Source organism: Diadema antillarum, unplaced genomic scaffold, assembly GCF_040938485.1.
Source record: "Diadema antillarum isolate AM-2024a unplaced genomic scaffold, OU_Dant_1.0 seq00000127_RagTag, whole genome shotgun sequence".
Taxonomy (NCBI): domain Eukaryota; kingdom Metazoa; phylum Echinodermata; class Echinoidea; order Diadematoida; family Diadematidae; genus Diadema; species Diadema antillarum.
The window spans coordinates 819698-835111 of record NW_027271206.1 but is presented as its reverse complement, the minus strand read 5'-3'; the positions used below and the strand labels follow the sequence as shown (position 1 = coordinate 835111).

The following is a 15414-nucleotide window of genomic DNA, read 5'->3' as shown; positions in this document are numbered from 1 at the left end:
AACAAACGCATATTCCCCAAAGTGCATGCAAATTTGCGATTTAAATTGAAGTGCGTTGCTGTGAAGATATGCGTGTGAATTCGTATGATTCTGTCGAGATAATTTTTCGGTGCCGACTGAGTTGAAAGAGGATGTGTGATTTTCCTTCCCTAAGTCGCCATATTTTTATTTGTTTTGCTTACATTTCTATTGCCATACTCTGAAAATGAATTGTTCTCGCGCTCCGATTCGCAACATTACCGCTCTGTGATGTACGGCGCGGGCCAGTCTGAAATAAAAACAAGAAAAATTGTTAATCCGGAAACGACATCTTTCGGATTACTAACCTTCGTAAAGATAAACATCTTTCCATCGTCGAACTTATTTAACTTTGGACTGAGATTTAAACCTTCGGAATAGCGAACTACAGTATCAATAATTTGCTACTATTTTTTTCATCGACATTTCGTGAAGCACGATGCGTTTCGGTAGTTTGAAACGTGTTAATGTTGCGATGTCTTTCCCCTGCTAGTGCAGACTAAGTTCAATCATGGCGAAAGTTCCGTTACGAAATAAAAAATGATTCAAGTCTTTTCAACAATAACACGCTTCGGTTTATAGTTTTTATGCGTTTAAACGCAGTTTTTAGTTTCGTACAAAAACCGCAAGTCTTTTCTGCAACGCTCTTGCGTTTTAGATACAGCGTTGCTTGTGATTTGATGGACTTGCATTTTGACTATTAGAATTAGTGTTTAAACGCAATTGAGTTTTAAGTTTCTTACAATTTTCTAGTGTCGGATGATTATGAAATGCAAGTCTTTTCAGCGTTCCGTGTTTGATGAACTTGCATTTGATTTTGGGGGTTGCGTTTAATTCTTAATTTTGCGTAAGAAGTAAAAAATAATGCAGGTCTTTTCAACAATACTTGTAACTCACTTCCGTAGATGTTTAGAGATGCGTTTAAACGCAGTTTCTTATAATTTCGTACAAAAAGTAGGCCCTATGTCTTTTCTGCAATGCTCTTGCGTTTAAATACAGCGTCGCGTGTGATTTGATGGACTTGCATTGGATTTTTAGAAGCGCGCGTTGAAACGCAACTGAGTTTTAAAGAAGTTCCCTACAATTTTCAAGTTTCGTATATCAAACGCAAGTCTATTCAGCGTTCCGCGTGATGACATGGACTTACAATTGCATTTGATTTTCAGAGCTGCGTTTAATTTTTAATTTTGCATACGAAAAAACAAACAAAATAATGCAAGACTTTTCAACAATAACGCACCTCCGTAGATGTTAAGAGATGCTTTTAAACGCAGTTTCTCTATAGTTTCTTACGAAAACCTCTTCTTCCCTGCAACGCTCTTGCGTTTGAATACAGCGTTGCGCGTGATTGATGGACTTCATTTGATTTTTAGAGTTGCGTTTCAACGCAATTGAGTTTCAGGTTCATACAACTATTTTCTAGTTTCATACTATATCAAACGCAAGCCTTTTGGCAGCAACGCACTTGCGTTTATGTGCAAAGTTGCTCGTGATTTGATACACCTGCATTTAATTTTCAGCTGCATTTAATTATAGACGAGGGAATAAACACGTATTTCAGCTCAGTTGGCACTAAAAAATCAGGTCGACTTACGCGAGTTGTGGACTTATAAATGTCGACTAAGACGAAGAAATTTTCAAGGAATAACAAGACAAAAATCGGGACTTTTTTATCGGGTCGACTTAAGCAATGTCGAGGTTTACTGTACTAAAGCTCCATAGTTTCAGCAGAGCCAGATGTGTATGTACCTCCCTGGTTTCAGGAAGGAGGTACTAGGCGAGCTCGCCTGGTACCTCCTTGGTTTCAGGTGCAGGGAGCTCTCATCAGCTAGCTCTCGCCAACTACAGCACGTGTCTCCAACAGCATGCACGTATCACACAGCACAGGGTTACTAATACATGTACTATACATAGCCCCTCTTCCCTCCCAGGCCCCATGCAATTGACACGATGTTTACGACCCATTCAGCGCGTACGCAAATTCCTTTACCCTGCGGTTTTTGCCTGGCGGCAAACCTGCTTTGAAGTTCCTGGAAATTTCCACCAGCTTGTTGCCTGGCTGGCACGGCCATGGGTGTCAAGTTTCCGTCAATCTACCTAGCTATTGTGAATGTTTTTCTTATACACTTGTCACTTCATTACACACATTTTGCTTCACCTGAGAAGCTGCTTACAAGAGTGGTCTCACGCTCATGTAAGGGGAACAAATACTATATTTCGGATACTATTTCAGATACTTCTTGATTACGCCTCTCATCGACGCAAATTAAGGTAATCACAGCGTTACTAACGCGTAATAGTGCAATGCCTTTCGTGGTTTCATTTGTTTGCTAGTTTGTCCGTTTTTTAAGCTTCCATGAAATCAACTGTGTAGGTGTTAAGCACAAGACAAAGGGAAGACTTAATCCGGGCGTTCCCGAACGCTGGCTACATGGAGCGATGGCTTCGTGGTCGATTGGGTGCAGTGAAGTTGACGCTATTGTGTTCGAAACAAAGGCACTAAACAAAAGACTTTTAAGCTGGCGTTCCCGGAACGCGGACGGCATGGGCGCATGCCAAGCTCGTGCCAAGCTGGCTACTTAACAGATAAGAAGGCATGCCGGACGCGGGCGAACGCTCGTGAGATAAAATCTGTCACGCCTTAGCCCACTTTCTGTTTACACTTGTTTTTGCCAAAGTGGGCTAGCCCCACCGATAGTACGGTACTATCTGGCCCTGCAAAATAGCAGGGGTTAGCACCGCAATTGCGGTGCCAAGCAAGTGAGTGTAAACAGAACGAAAAAATAATCCTGGGCTAAGCGACGGAGACGAAGTCCGACCCTCACTGACCAATCAGAAACGAGGTAATCAAGTGCTGCCGGTGCGTGCGTGTACGTGTACAGTACACAGCGTAATTATGAATATTCATGTGGTTTGGAAAGTCCGGGGCTAAGAAATACGAGTGTAAAAAGGTCAGTTTTCTCCTTAGCCCCGGACAAGAGATACTACGGGACTAATTGGCGAGTGTAAAAAGCTGAAAAAATTGGTACGGGACTAACGATAGTCCTGGGTCAGAGAAAGTCCGGGGTTAAGAAACACAAGTGTAAAAAGCCCTTTAAAGGACAAGTTCACCTTCATAGACATGTGGGTTGAGTGAATGCAGCAATATTAGTAGAACACATCAATGAGAGTTTGAGCAAAATCGGACAATCCGTTAAAAAGTTATGAATTTTTGAAGTTTCTGCTCAGTCACGGCTGGATGAAAAGACTACTATAGCTTGTGATGTCACATGAGTACAACGATATAAAGAAGGAATAAAGAAAATTCAACATATTTCCATTTTTCTCCCATAACAAAACAACACTCGACTTCTCTCTTTCAGAAGGCAGGGGGAATTATATTACCCTTAACATACGTCAGTAGCAAGTCGAAGAACTGTGCACTTTATTCAAAAAGTGAAATTCTCTTTTTATTTTCCTTATATAGTTGTACGCATGTGACATCATACACTGTAGTAGTCTTCTCTTCTAGCAGTGACTGCGCAGATACATAAAATATTCTTAACTTTTGAACGGATTGTCCAATTTTCCTCAAACTTTCAGTGATGTGTTCTACTAATATTGCTGCATTCTCTCAATCCTTATGTCTGTGAAGGTGGACTTGTCCTTTAATTGTTCAGACTTTGTGGCTTTACTGAATTACTCCATTTTCTTGCCTCATTCTACACAAATATGATGCCAGTGATATAATACCATCTAGTATTTGATCTAATAGTAGTACATGTATTAGTAATGATAATGATGATACTTATAATGACAGTGATATGATAATGATGATAGTGATAATAATGATAGCAATGGTATTTATTTTGTTATCAAAGTACACTGTACTTTGGGTTGTACCTAGTTTTGAGTTTTTGATGGAATCTCCTCCAGCTTCTGTGAAGCTTTCTGCATTAATTTTGTGCCTTTTTTATGACCTATGAAAGCCACACACACAAAAAAACCAGTAATATCTGACAAGATCTCAATGATGTGTGGAAAATGAAACTTTGCGATTCTGTAATACAATACTATTTCTCTCTCTGAGTGTGTGTACAACGTATGTACGTGTGTTTGTGTGTGTATTTCCCTTGTGTGTCTGTGTATTGTGTCTGTCTCCGACAGGAAATTAGGCAGGTGAGTGATTAGAGAGGTGCCTGTCTTTTGGCAGGTGTGCATTGTTAGGCTGCAGTGAATTATCACTGTGTCTTCACCTGCGACAGAAAAACCATGCTAGGTAAAGGGAAAAGAGGGATTCTGTATCAAGGTGCAACCTGTATCATTTTTCGCTAGGACTAGGAGAAAAGGAGGATTTAAAGGCATAATTTACTATTTGCAGATGAAACAAAAACCCAGCTTTACGGTGCTTCAAAATAGATCTAAAATGTGAGTTAGGGATAGAAACAACCACTGTAAAAATTTGAAGCAGTTTAGTCAATGTTAAATATTGTAAAATATACAAAATGTAAATAGTAGATATAAGAAGAATGTTTCTAGACTAAACCGTCTTCAGTTATGGTTTATTGAGGAAAATAATGATATATCCTTATAGTTTAGGTTGTATTGCAAAATATTTATACGGTTGGATGTTTTGTGATACAACTGACCTAGACATACAGGGTTGTAGGCATCAAATGTGATATCTCAAACATATTTAAAATCACTGTTCCCAATGGTAAACAGTACCTTTAAGAACCCATACCCCAACAGCCATAGAAGATGGTGACCTCTGAATTACAGACATGCAACCCGTTATTGTATCCAGGGAAACAACAATGTTGCCATATCCTTATCATTGATGATATATCCACGCTAGTCAAGGGGGGCGAAATACCTTTGGACAAAGAATTGGGCCAGAAAGCAGCTCGAGGGGGAGTTTCTATTTTGTTTTGCTCTTTTATTTTTGTGTATGAGCAGTGAAGTGGCAAGGCATCCCCTATTTTGTAGGTCATGGAAATGCCAAGTTTGAATGGCGACTGCATGCTTCCAGAGGAGAGTCATACGTAAGGTACTAGTAGTGTGTCCATGACAGTGACTTCAAATGTCATACTCTCATAGCCTTTTCGTTAGTGAGGTTACCCCAGTGCTGAATATAATATATATCTCTTCTGTTCTCTTTGTCTTCTTTATTTGTCTATACAGGCCTATATCTTCTTTCTTTCTGTCTTTCTTCCTTCCTACATGTGATCCGTATATTTTCAAGCACTTTGTAATTTATGCTTACATATTATATTTTATATTTTATATTGTATAATGTTATATAATGCCCATATGTAATGTAAATATGATATGATATATGATAGGCCTATATGATATGATATGATATAATATATAATATGATATAATATGATATGATATAATATAATATATCATGACGATATGTTACTATTCGGGAGAGTCTTTTTACCAAAACCTTGAATTTCAATCAATAAGTATATACATCATTGTCCAAAAGAAACCAGGACTAAGCAATCAAATAGCAAAGGACTAATAGAGTTTCAAACATGTGCTTCAGAAATGGGTTTTCATTCTTTGCATGGAATGTATGAATACTCACCTAGTAAATCTCAACAAAAGTGCAGAATGCCAGGAACCAAAAAACAAAACAAAACAAAACAGATCCAGATTTGATTTTTTGCTGACAAATGTAAACGGTCTCCTCGCGTCCTTGAATGGAATAATGAAGGGCAAGAAAAGTCGTCTGATTTGACAGTAATTGTTACCTCTTGGCGCTCTGGGGGTATGGCAATAGAATGTCCTCTGAATTTCCCTCTCTTTACTGTCACTGGCTATTTTTACATACCCCAGTTGTTTATATGTGTGTGAGCGATAAGTGATGAGTTGAATCTTGTCAAGATACGAGGTGATAATAGACACTGCCCAAGTGCGCTGTGATGTGTCAGTGGGCTTCAAATAACCCAATGAATAACACAAACGGAGATAACCCTTGTAGGACAATTGCTGTAAGAATGAAATAGAAAAAGAATGAAAAAGTTTTATGTACCATTAAAGTAGTGACGTATTTAAAAAGAGGGGTAGGTCCGTGAAAGTGGATAAATATGCCAAAAAGTTGATGACATTTTAATTCCTCAACTCCATGGAACCAGAAAGGGGCCTCTTGTTCTGCCAATGTTTACTCTTTTGAATGCAGAAAATGCCTACTATTCTGCATGGATGGAGATGAATTGATGTGTACTAATATGGAATTATATTGCACAGCAGGGCAATACAAGGAATGATATGGACCAGGCAATGGTGTAGGCCCTACTCAAGTTTTTTTAATGCAACTCACTCCCACAAGTGCACCCACCTCCCCCCCCCACACACAAATCTCACATATATACCACACAAACACACACAAATACACATGCACTACACACACAAGGGCAGCCATGGGTGATTTTTAGGGACTCAAGAGCTGAATGCCTATAGACAATTCTGCGGACTCTCTTCTTCATATCTTGATGAGATACTAGTATTGGGTGCGTTTATCAACTCGCTTCCCGCTCAAGAATTAACCCGTTGAGAATGGACTGATTTTGCTGTAACAGACATTTCCCATAGACACCTGCCCGAGTATTCTAAGGACTCGTCTCCAACGAGTTAAGGTTTCCAACCAACTTTCAGGGAGTTTGGGCAGTTTATAAGAAGGCAAAGCTATTTTGATTGTGGAGTTAGAAGGTGTTTCTGAAATGCCGAAAATAAGATCGCAAACACGTTTCTGTAGAGTTGATATGTGGGTTGAAATGCGTTCATAGCTTGGACCTGCCCACACCAACCACTGCCATACCAATCTCAAATAACTCCTGAGAACGCTGAGCAAGAGTACGTGGACTGTGCGAAGGGACGAGAGGGAGTCTCCCCCATGTGGTGGCGGCTTCAGTTTTGAGCCAAAATTTCATCACATTCTTGTTTATTTTTTCAGGACTCTTCACAAATCGGGCTCTGCTACTAGCCCCTCCCCCTCCCATATAGTCCCCCACCCCATCTCTCTGAGGATTGCAAATTTATCCTGATGATGACAGAAAGCCTTGTGCAGAGTTTACAATAGCATTTTTTTTACTCTGTTTTAGCCGAGACTGCATCCACACACATCCATAACTACTGCAAAATCAGAAACATTCGTGGCATGAAACTTTTCGCGAGTTAGAGCCGCAGGCTTTTTTCGCGGCATGAAACTTTCACGAATTGCCGCTGGCATTCAATGCAATGTGTAGAAAAACACTTTTGTGTTTCATGACTGGTGGCTCCTCGAGAAATTCATGAAAGCTTCATGTATGTGAACATTTCTGGTTTTGCAGTATCAAGGAGCTGTTTTTATATCAAAGTTAATTTTACAATTGTAAATCAGTGGATTTTAAGAGTTTGTTGTTCTTTTGTTCTCTTCTCGGGAGTCACAGGTTATAATATCAATTACGCAAATATGAAATTCATATCTTATGTTACATGTTCAGATAGATTGTTCTCAGCAGTGAGGAAATGTGTCATAGGTTGCCGAACATAGCAACAACTAATGAATGCAAACTAGATCCTGAGTATTAACAGGTACATGTAGCCTGTACAAACATGTGAACTGAAAAGGCTGGCTTCTTTGCTTGGTCTTCACAGAAAAGGGCAAATTAATCAGTGTATGTAAATTGTTACTCCTGGCATATTACTCTGTTATACTTAGCACAACCAATTTAATCAATATTGTGGGATTCAAAAGCAATGTCGTATAATGTGATGATGGTCATTTTTTGAAATTTCAAAGTATTCATAGGGACTCCTTAATTTTTCGATATGAATATGAATGTATGATGAAGTACTCTTGTGTTCAAACTCTACGAATATTATAGTGCCTTTTTTTTTGGGGGGGGGGGTACTTCTTGTAGGTTTGAAAGGTGGATTCAATTGTGCGAGAGTGGTACACCATGGCTTCAGTTTAAGGAACAACAATGCCCCCCTCAAAAAAAAAAAAATCCTCCAAAAGGCAAAGTCAAGAATCTGATCTCCTTGGCCTTGAGGTCGCATAACAATGTGCCTTGTCAGTCACACAATGACCAATTTGGAGTGAATTATTTCAGTCTCAAATGGCAAGGGGGGGGGGGAGGGGGGAAGAATTACAACTATTACAAGGTATAATGGAGCCTGTACACACAGGAACTGGACATAAACTGTAGGAAGATGCTGTTGTACACAAGGTCACAACAGAGCTGAAAGTATGTATGAATTTGTACACTTGAAATGCTGCTCTTTATAGTCTAGCCCAACTGACTTGTGAAAAACGTGATTCTTCTGCAGGGATAGTTTTGCAATTTTTTTTTTTTATTCTTTTGTCAGGGCATTACAACCCCATTTGCTTGAGGGCAACTAAATTCCAGTGATGGGCCAGTACAAAGACCAAGTACTTGTCCTTTAATAAAGAAAATATGCAGTCCCTGCCCAAAGGACCATATTGATAAATTCTGTTGCATCACAGTATGAATTTATGGAGCAAATCTACCCATTTGTTTTTGTGCTGTTATTAAAATGAACAATTGCTGGAATACCACCTGTTGTTTCCATCAATCTTTGGCAATTGTAAGTAAACTCTTCAAGGTTAGGTTATGGCATTTTTTAAAAGTTATCCTTTTTTTTTTTTTAATAGCCTCAGCAGCAGAATGTGGCTCGTGTAAGATTTATGACATTTAAGTATAAAAGATCATGTTTGGTATGTGATATCAACCTGGGCAAACAAAATGCAAAGGTAGTGTGAAAAAGCAGTTGTACTGTAAAGGTCTGTAATACCCTTTATATTTTTTTTTTTTTTCAGTGGCTTGCTGATAAATACAAATGGAGGAAAATAAGTCTATGAATCGAAAGCTGTACTACCTTCAAAAGTATTGATTAAAATCAAATAATTGGCATCAGAAGGCTGGAGGGAAGATACATGTACAAGGTGTAGTGGTTTACATTCAATGAAGCACTAATGATATTAAAACAAAGGAATGGACGTGAACTTGCATACGTCTTCACCTAATAAAAAATGGCAATTTGCTGACGAGAAAATGAGATGGATTTTTTTATCTTTTTATTTTTTTAATTATTGTTATTGTCAGTATTATTTTTTTTGAGGGCTGGGAAATGTAGGGCTCTTGCCTTGAAGAGCCAGGGCAAGAGGAAGAGGGCCAAATGTTGCCTGATGGAACCTACTGATAAGACCTTGTTTGCTGCAGGTGATGAATAATGAACACATTGTACATTGCAGGGGAGGGATGCCTGAAATAGAATGGTGTATCTTTCAGCTGGCTACCTAATTTATTGTGTCAACTGAGGAGAGGGAGTTGGGAAGGGAGGGGGGGGGGGGGGTGGAGATGGGGGAGGGGAAACTTTGGGGTGTAATACGGGGTTCGGGGAGAGCTGCTTGAGGGAATCGATTTCTTCCACCGTGGGTATGAGAACGTGTTGAAAATTGGGCGCTCCAGCATCAGCATCGACATTCCGACGTTGGGTTTAGTGACAAATTTGTGATGAATTTCAACCCCACAGAGAGATAAGAGCCTCCCTGGCAACGTGGATGGAGATCGCGGGCATTTTGAGATGAAATACAAGAATATGACATCTTGAATGGCCTCTCCTTCTGATATTATTATTGCTTCTGGACTGACAGGGGAGGGCAGAAGTGATGCCCAGTATTTTTTTTGAAAGCCTTTGGATTTTGTGACATGAAAGCGAAACATATTTGTGTTTTAAAAGAGCTGTGAGGTGATGTGTGAGTTAATTTCGTTGGCAAACTGACAATAAATGCGGACACACTTTGGTTTACTACCTCCCGTCCGCCCCACCCACCCCTCACCTCCTTCCCATTCCCCGTCACCATTAGCTGATCAAATTTCTCCCTGGTAATAGGGTCATCAATCAAAACAATAGGGAATGTTAACTACGCATGGAACTGTACCAACTCCGGAAGGTGGGTGAAGGCAGAGAAGCGTTGTCTAGTTCTCCGCTAAAATGTCACATCTCCTCCCCCACCCCAACCAGTACTGAAGAAATATCCACGCTGGTTGTTATGTCATTGTCTGCATCTCCCTGTGTGACGCCTTCATTCATTAGAGTTGATAATTATGAAGTATCCATTTTCTCGTACCCCTTGCATGTCTTACATGGTGTCTTTATGTGCAGACTGTGTTAGTCACTGCTTCGGTAACACCTTGATATGGGTAGTCTCCATTTCAGACTCGCAGTATCTCCCTACACACTCAAAGTGAGACGGGCCTTTTGGTTGGGGGCATACAAACACCTTGAAGTCAGACTAATCATTCACTTTAATAGTTTTCTGAATGTATCTGTGTGTGGGTTCATGCTTTTGTCTTTCAATGCAGAATTTAAATCTAATGAGTTTCAACTATCATCACTTTTCCTCTGTGTGTTTTCTCTCCCTCAGTTGACAGCACATTTTGAAGAGCAAGATCCCTCCAGGGCCCATGTTGTTAGCAACCATTTCCATGGCGATGGCACCAGTACCTGCGCCAGCTCGGTGGGCACCGCCAGCCCCATCAACTTCTCGGACATGAACCACATCAACAACAGCAACAACAAGACGCACCACATGCACCACCACCACCTGGGCCACACCAACAACAATGGCGTACTTGACGAGGACAACGAAATGGATGTCGTAGTTACTGGCGAAGAATCTCGTGAGTACAAAGTGCAGCTACAGTGGTAGCCTTATGCACCAGGCTTTTTTTTTTAGCTTTGAAAAATTGTCTTTAATGTGATTATTTTTTCCTTCAGGTCGATCAGTGATGGGGTGGACCATGTGAAGGGTGATGTTAATGAAAACTTCTTGAATATTATTATTTTTTTTTTTTGCAACTGATATGTCTCCCCACCCCCTCCAACAACCAAAACAACCAAAAAAAAAAAAAAAAAACCCAACAACAACAACAACAACAACAAATTGTAGGCCTATGCATTCATAGGAACATTTCTATCATATGATAGATAGTATGAAGAACTTTGTTGTACTATGAGAATGAGAGCATCTTCTAATGGAATGCTGTCTTGGCTCAGGTGGTGGTGATGTCACGTCATATGTGACATTCTGCTCAGATTTTCACTGATCTAAAGCTCTTATAGTGCACCTTAGAATTCAGAGAAATAACTCAGCCCCTCATGGTAAATCCCCTTCCATAACAAGAGCTGTCACCTAGCATTATAGTGACGACCTGTGCTGGCAAAACCTATGACGTGTGAACCCATTAAGACACTTTTTTTTTTGTATTGACCCGTAGATCAGAGATGGCAAGCCCTTGACTTGATTAGACGGGACATCCAAACTATCATGGCCTATTGCAACATGACTTCAAAAGACTTTCTCTTTCGATACCACCACCATGAAAACGCATCAAGCTCAAGCTGTCTGAAGTCGCTTTCCAGTCGTCGCATCAGCGCGAGAGCATTACCTCGTTAGGAGGCCTTCCATTTGACCCGAGGATGATAAATGGCAACATTAACGCGACTTCAAATACTTCCTTCTCTCACGTGATGGTACTTCCTCTCCAGCTCTCCTTCATTCCCCAGCAACACCATCTCTATATATCTATGGTATCTGTGATGTCATCGCAAAGAATAGTGCTGCAACCCCCATCACAGTGTAAATTCACAGTCCCCCGGAATAGGGGTGCAGCTTTTGTCGCTCATGCCATTTTCATCCAGAATATGTTCTGTCCTCCAAGGCAATGATTATAGAATGAATGAGAGCACTTTCAAACATGAGGATGTATGTATTCATGCAACCAGATCAGCAACACTTAGTTAACTCTTTATGTGCCATGTTCATACGCCCGACTCTGTCAACGGCGTACCAACTTGGCATAGTCTGCTCAAAGTCAAACGCACAAACCCACCCAAACCGATCAATAAATAGCCAAATGCCGCAGTACAATGAACGCGTTTCTCACGATTCCATTCAAATCACATGTATCTTGCGTTTAATGTAGTGATTGACTATCAAGGGGAGTTCCCTCCTGGATTTGCAAGTAGATAATAAGTGTCTGTTTCTATTTTGTATGCAAAAGTCATGCCTCTTCAAGAATGTAGCTACCTGGCGAAGCCATCACACATTTTTGTCGTACAGTTTACATCAAAAACAAACAGTGGCGTTTCCTCTCTAACTTTGCTCCTTACCATGTCTAGGGTAACAAAAATCTGTAAAGGCTACACAGGTTTGAAAAACAAAATGTTTTTCCAAAGCATAACTATGTTGCAGTCTCAGAGTAATGTGGCACACAGGAGGGTTTACACTATTGCACATAAAGAGTTAAACATATACATCTGGAAATTTGCTAACTTTTGATGACATGTGAACATAAGAAAGAGTTTTTACAACTGGCTCCCCAAGGTCATTGCATCTGCCAAAAAAAATAAGTGATACTAATTTTTGGTTCTCAGGGAATAATTTTCCTAGTATTGCATCGCACTTTGCTATGCATTTTTACACCACTGCTACGCAAACTAATTTTTGTATAGCAGTTTTCTTCCATAGAAGTGTACAGGATACCATTTGAAATATTGTTCATCAGCTGAAATTGCTAATCAAATTTGAGTTGGAAAATTATTCCCTGGTTCTTTCAGTGTAGAAGACAGAGGACCTTCTTCCCCAATGCGCCAATCATTAGAATATTTTCTCGCTAATTATCTTCAAGATGCGTTAGTGATACCATAGATGGAGTCATGATTTCGCGTGGAATCCTGTCTGATGGTGTTTTAATTCGTTCGGTACGAGCTTGTCCTGGCAATTATTCCCCGCTTTTTTCATCGCTATTTTTCCTTCGACCAGAATGTTGAAAGTGTTCTTGGAACTTGTTCGAGCTGGCGGAAGTTATGTCATGGCACGTTGCACTTCAGCGTGGTGGAGCATGAATATAGCGCCTCTAGAAACACCTTCATTTGCCCTCCACCTCTTCTATCTCCTTGTCTCCTCCTCTCTTCCCCCCCCCCATCTCTCTCTTTCTCCCTCTCTGTCTTGCTATCTGCTTTCAGACTGCTAATATGTCTTCTCTTTAGTCATTTAGGCTGCATTTATCTCACTTGAGAGAGAGAATCATGTTTCCAAATGCGTTTGGAATGGTGTCTGTTAAAACGTGGTTTGAAACGCAATTCTCAGGGTGCAGCGTTTATCTAACCATCATACATTCGCGATTGAAATGTTGTTACTGCATAGCTGCTTTGCGCCGTTGGACCTGGGAAGTAAAGGTCAACTGTATACCACCAAACGTGCCTCATCATTCACACACATATAATGGGTAGAAAACACAACCAGAAAACACGGTTGCATTTGTCTGTAACCCCCGAAAATGCCTCAAACGTGGATAGGATCTTGATTCTGCCTTTTAGATTGTTTCTGAAATGAATCTTTGATCAAGCGTAGAAGCAGGACTGGAAACCATGATTGGCAAAACATGATTTATGTGAAATGAGTTTGGAGGAGATACTGGATCCCAGTTTGCCTTTGGACTTCATACAAAACATGTCTGACAGATTTATTAAAGTGCTTCTATACAGGTTTTCGAACAAGTCCCTTATAAATCAGTATGAAAGGGTTCCATCTCCCCCCCCCCCCTTTTCTCTCGGGGAGAGATCAAAATGTGCTCTGTAGGTGTGAGATGTTAAACAGTACGACTTCCAAAGTCATATTTGATGCGAGGAGGACTTCACCAGACAGGCTTTGGTGTCTGTTTGTTTGTTGCTCTTTGCCTGGTGGACTGACTGGAGATGAGGCGAACAGGTGACAGTGATTGCAGTCTACCATGCAGGCTTTCAGAGATTCTCGGAGCTACCAGATCTGCATTTTGGCCTGGGTGATCGCAGCCTTTTAAAAAGAAATCTCTCGAATCTGCGGAGCTTCAGACATAATCTAGACATGGATTCACTGCTTTGTGATATCTGCCATTACCTGGCTGACTTCTTCTCAAAACCCAAAAGTCGTCTATGACACCTGCAGGATTGCCAAATCTGGATATCTGAACATGAGCAACTGCATACATTTACCCCCCCCCCCCCCCCCCCCCCCCCCGCAACAACAACAACAACATACGCAAGAAAATAGTGAGGTGCTATGTTTCTTTATCAGCTCACTCCTGGCATAGAATTGAGTTTTCAAACAAAGTCCAGGGAGATATGGGCAGTAGATAAATGTAAAACTTTTGATCATGGGGTTAGAAATGCCTTTCTGAAATGCTGAAAAAAGTGTAATCTCAAGTGCATTTGAACCAGAAACACGTTTCTGTAGAGATGATAAAAGCAAAGTCATTTTGAAGTGTGTTTATAGCTCGCACCTACCCATGCCAACTACACGATCTCTGCTCCTTGGGTCAAACAGCGCATTGGAGCCGCGCAATGAGAAGGAGTTCCTCTTGACTCGGAGAGATGATAAACATAGCTAGGGAAATGCAAGCCGAGAAAGGCTTTTTTGCATATGCGCGTGTTCATAGTGGGTACTGAAACTTGTTTCACACATTGGAAAAATGATAAATGCAGCCCTTGAAGACTCTTTTTTTTAATGTCTTTAATGATTTTCATAACGGTTGCATAACAGAAATAAATATGATCAGAAATCACAGTATTCCATAATAATACTTTAAAAAGGGGAGGGGGAGAGAAAAAAAAAAGACTCTGCCCACTTTACAGAAAACATCGTGATCTCATCTCCCTTCCCGGTTTGGCTGAACATAAACTTTTGTTTGGTGTTATTTGAAAAGGAATGTGTGGCAAGGTTTTAGGTTGAACTTTCATGCATAATAAAGGAAGACTGACCATCTTGGGAATTTTTCATGTTTTTTTTTTTCTGTGTGTGTATGTGTTTTTTTTTTTTTCTTTCTTTGTTAAACAGCCAGCTTGCAACACCATAAATCAACTGTATGTTGTCCCAGAAGAAATGAGTTGAAATTGGTGGTCAGTGGCTCCAAATGGTTGATACAACCCAAGCTGTTTATAAGCATCCAAACAAATTAACCAGGTGGAATGGAGTAACAGCTTTGCTTGAAGGTTATTCTGTAATGGAGGCAAAAGCTTTGCAGCACTAACAGCTGGAGTGAAGAATAAAGGATTGTTTATTAAACACAGTCTGCTATGGCGTTGTTTGTAGCTGTCTAATGTTTTATACTCAAATTTGATACAAAGTTGGCAGGAACTCTTACAACCTGGAGCTGAAGGAATGTGTATGTTGTCTGGCCAATTTTTGTTCTTTTTTTTTTATAGTCGCACCGTGGACGTACTGGAGGTCCATGGTTGTACCTAATGGCATTGTGGCTGGCATCTTGGAGGCCCTTTCAGATTTGCAGAAGCATGTCTGTATTAAACCTTCATGAAATGCATTTTATGCTAATCAGAGGAGTTTTGTTAACTCTC

At 40.3% G+C, this 15414-nt stretch overlaps 1 protein-coding gene across 1 annotated transcript in view; it reads left to right on the top strand.

Annotated features, from left to right (window-relative positions):
• Positions 1 to 15414, top strand: part of LOC139727359 (partitioning defective 3 homolog) — a 125552-nt gene that overhangs the window by 60944 nt on the left and 49194 nt on the right. The window contains exon 3 of the mRNA XM_071638319.1: positions 10445 to 10700. Within this exon, the coding sequence (XP_071494420.1) occupies positions 10445 to 10700 (256 nt within the window). The remainder of the gene's footprint in view (positions 1 to 10444; positions 10701 to 15414) is intronic.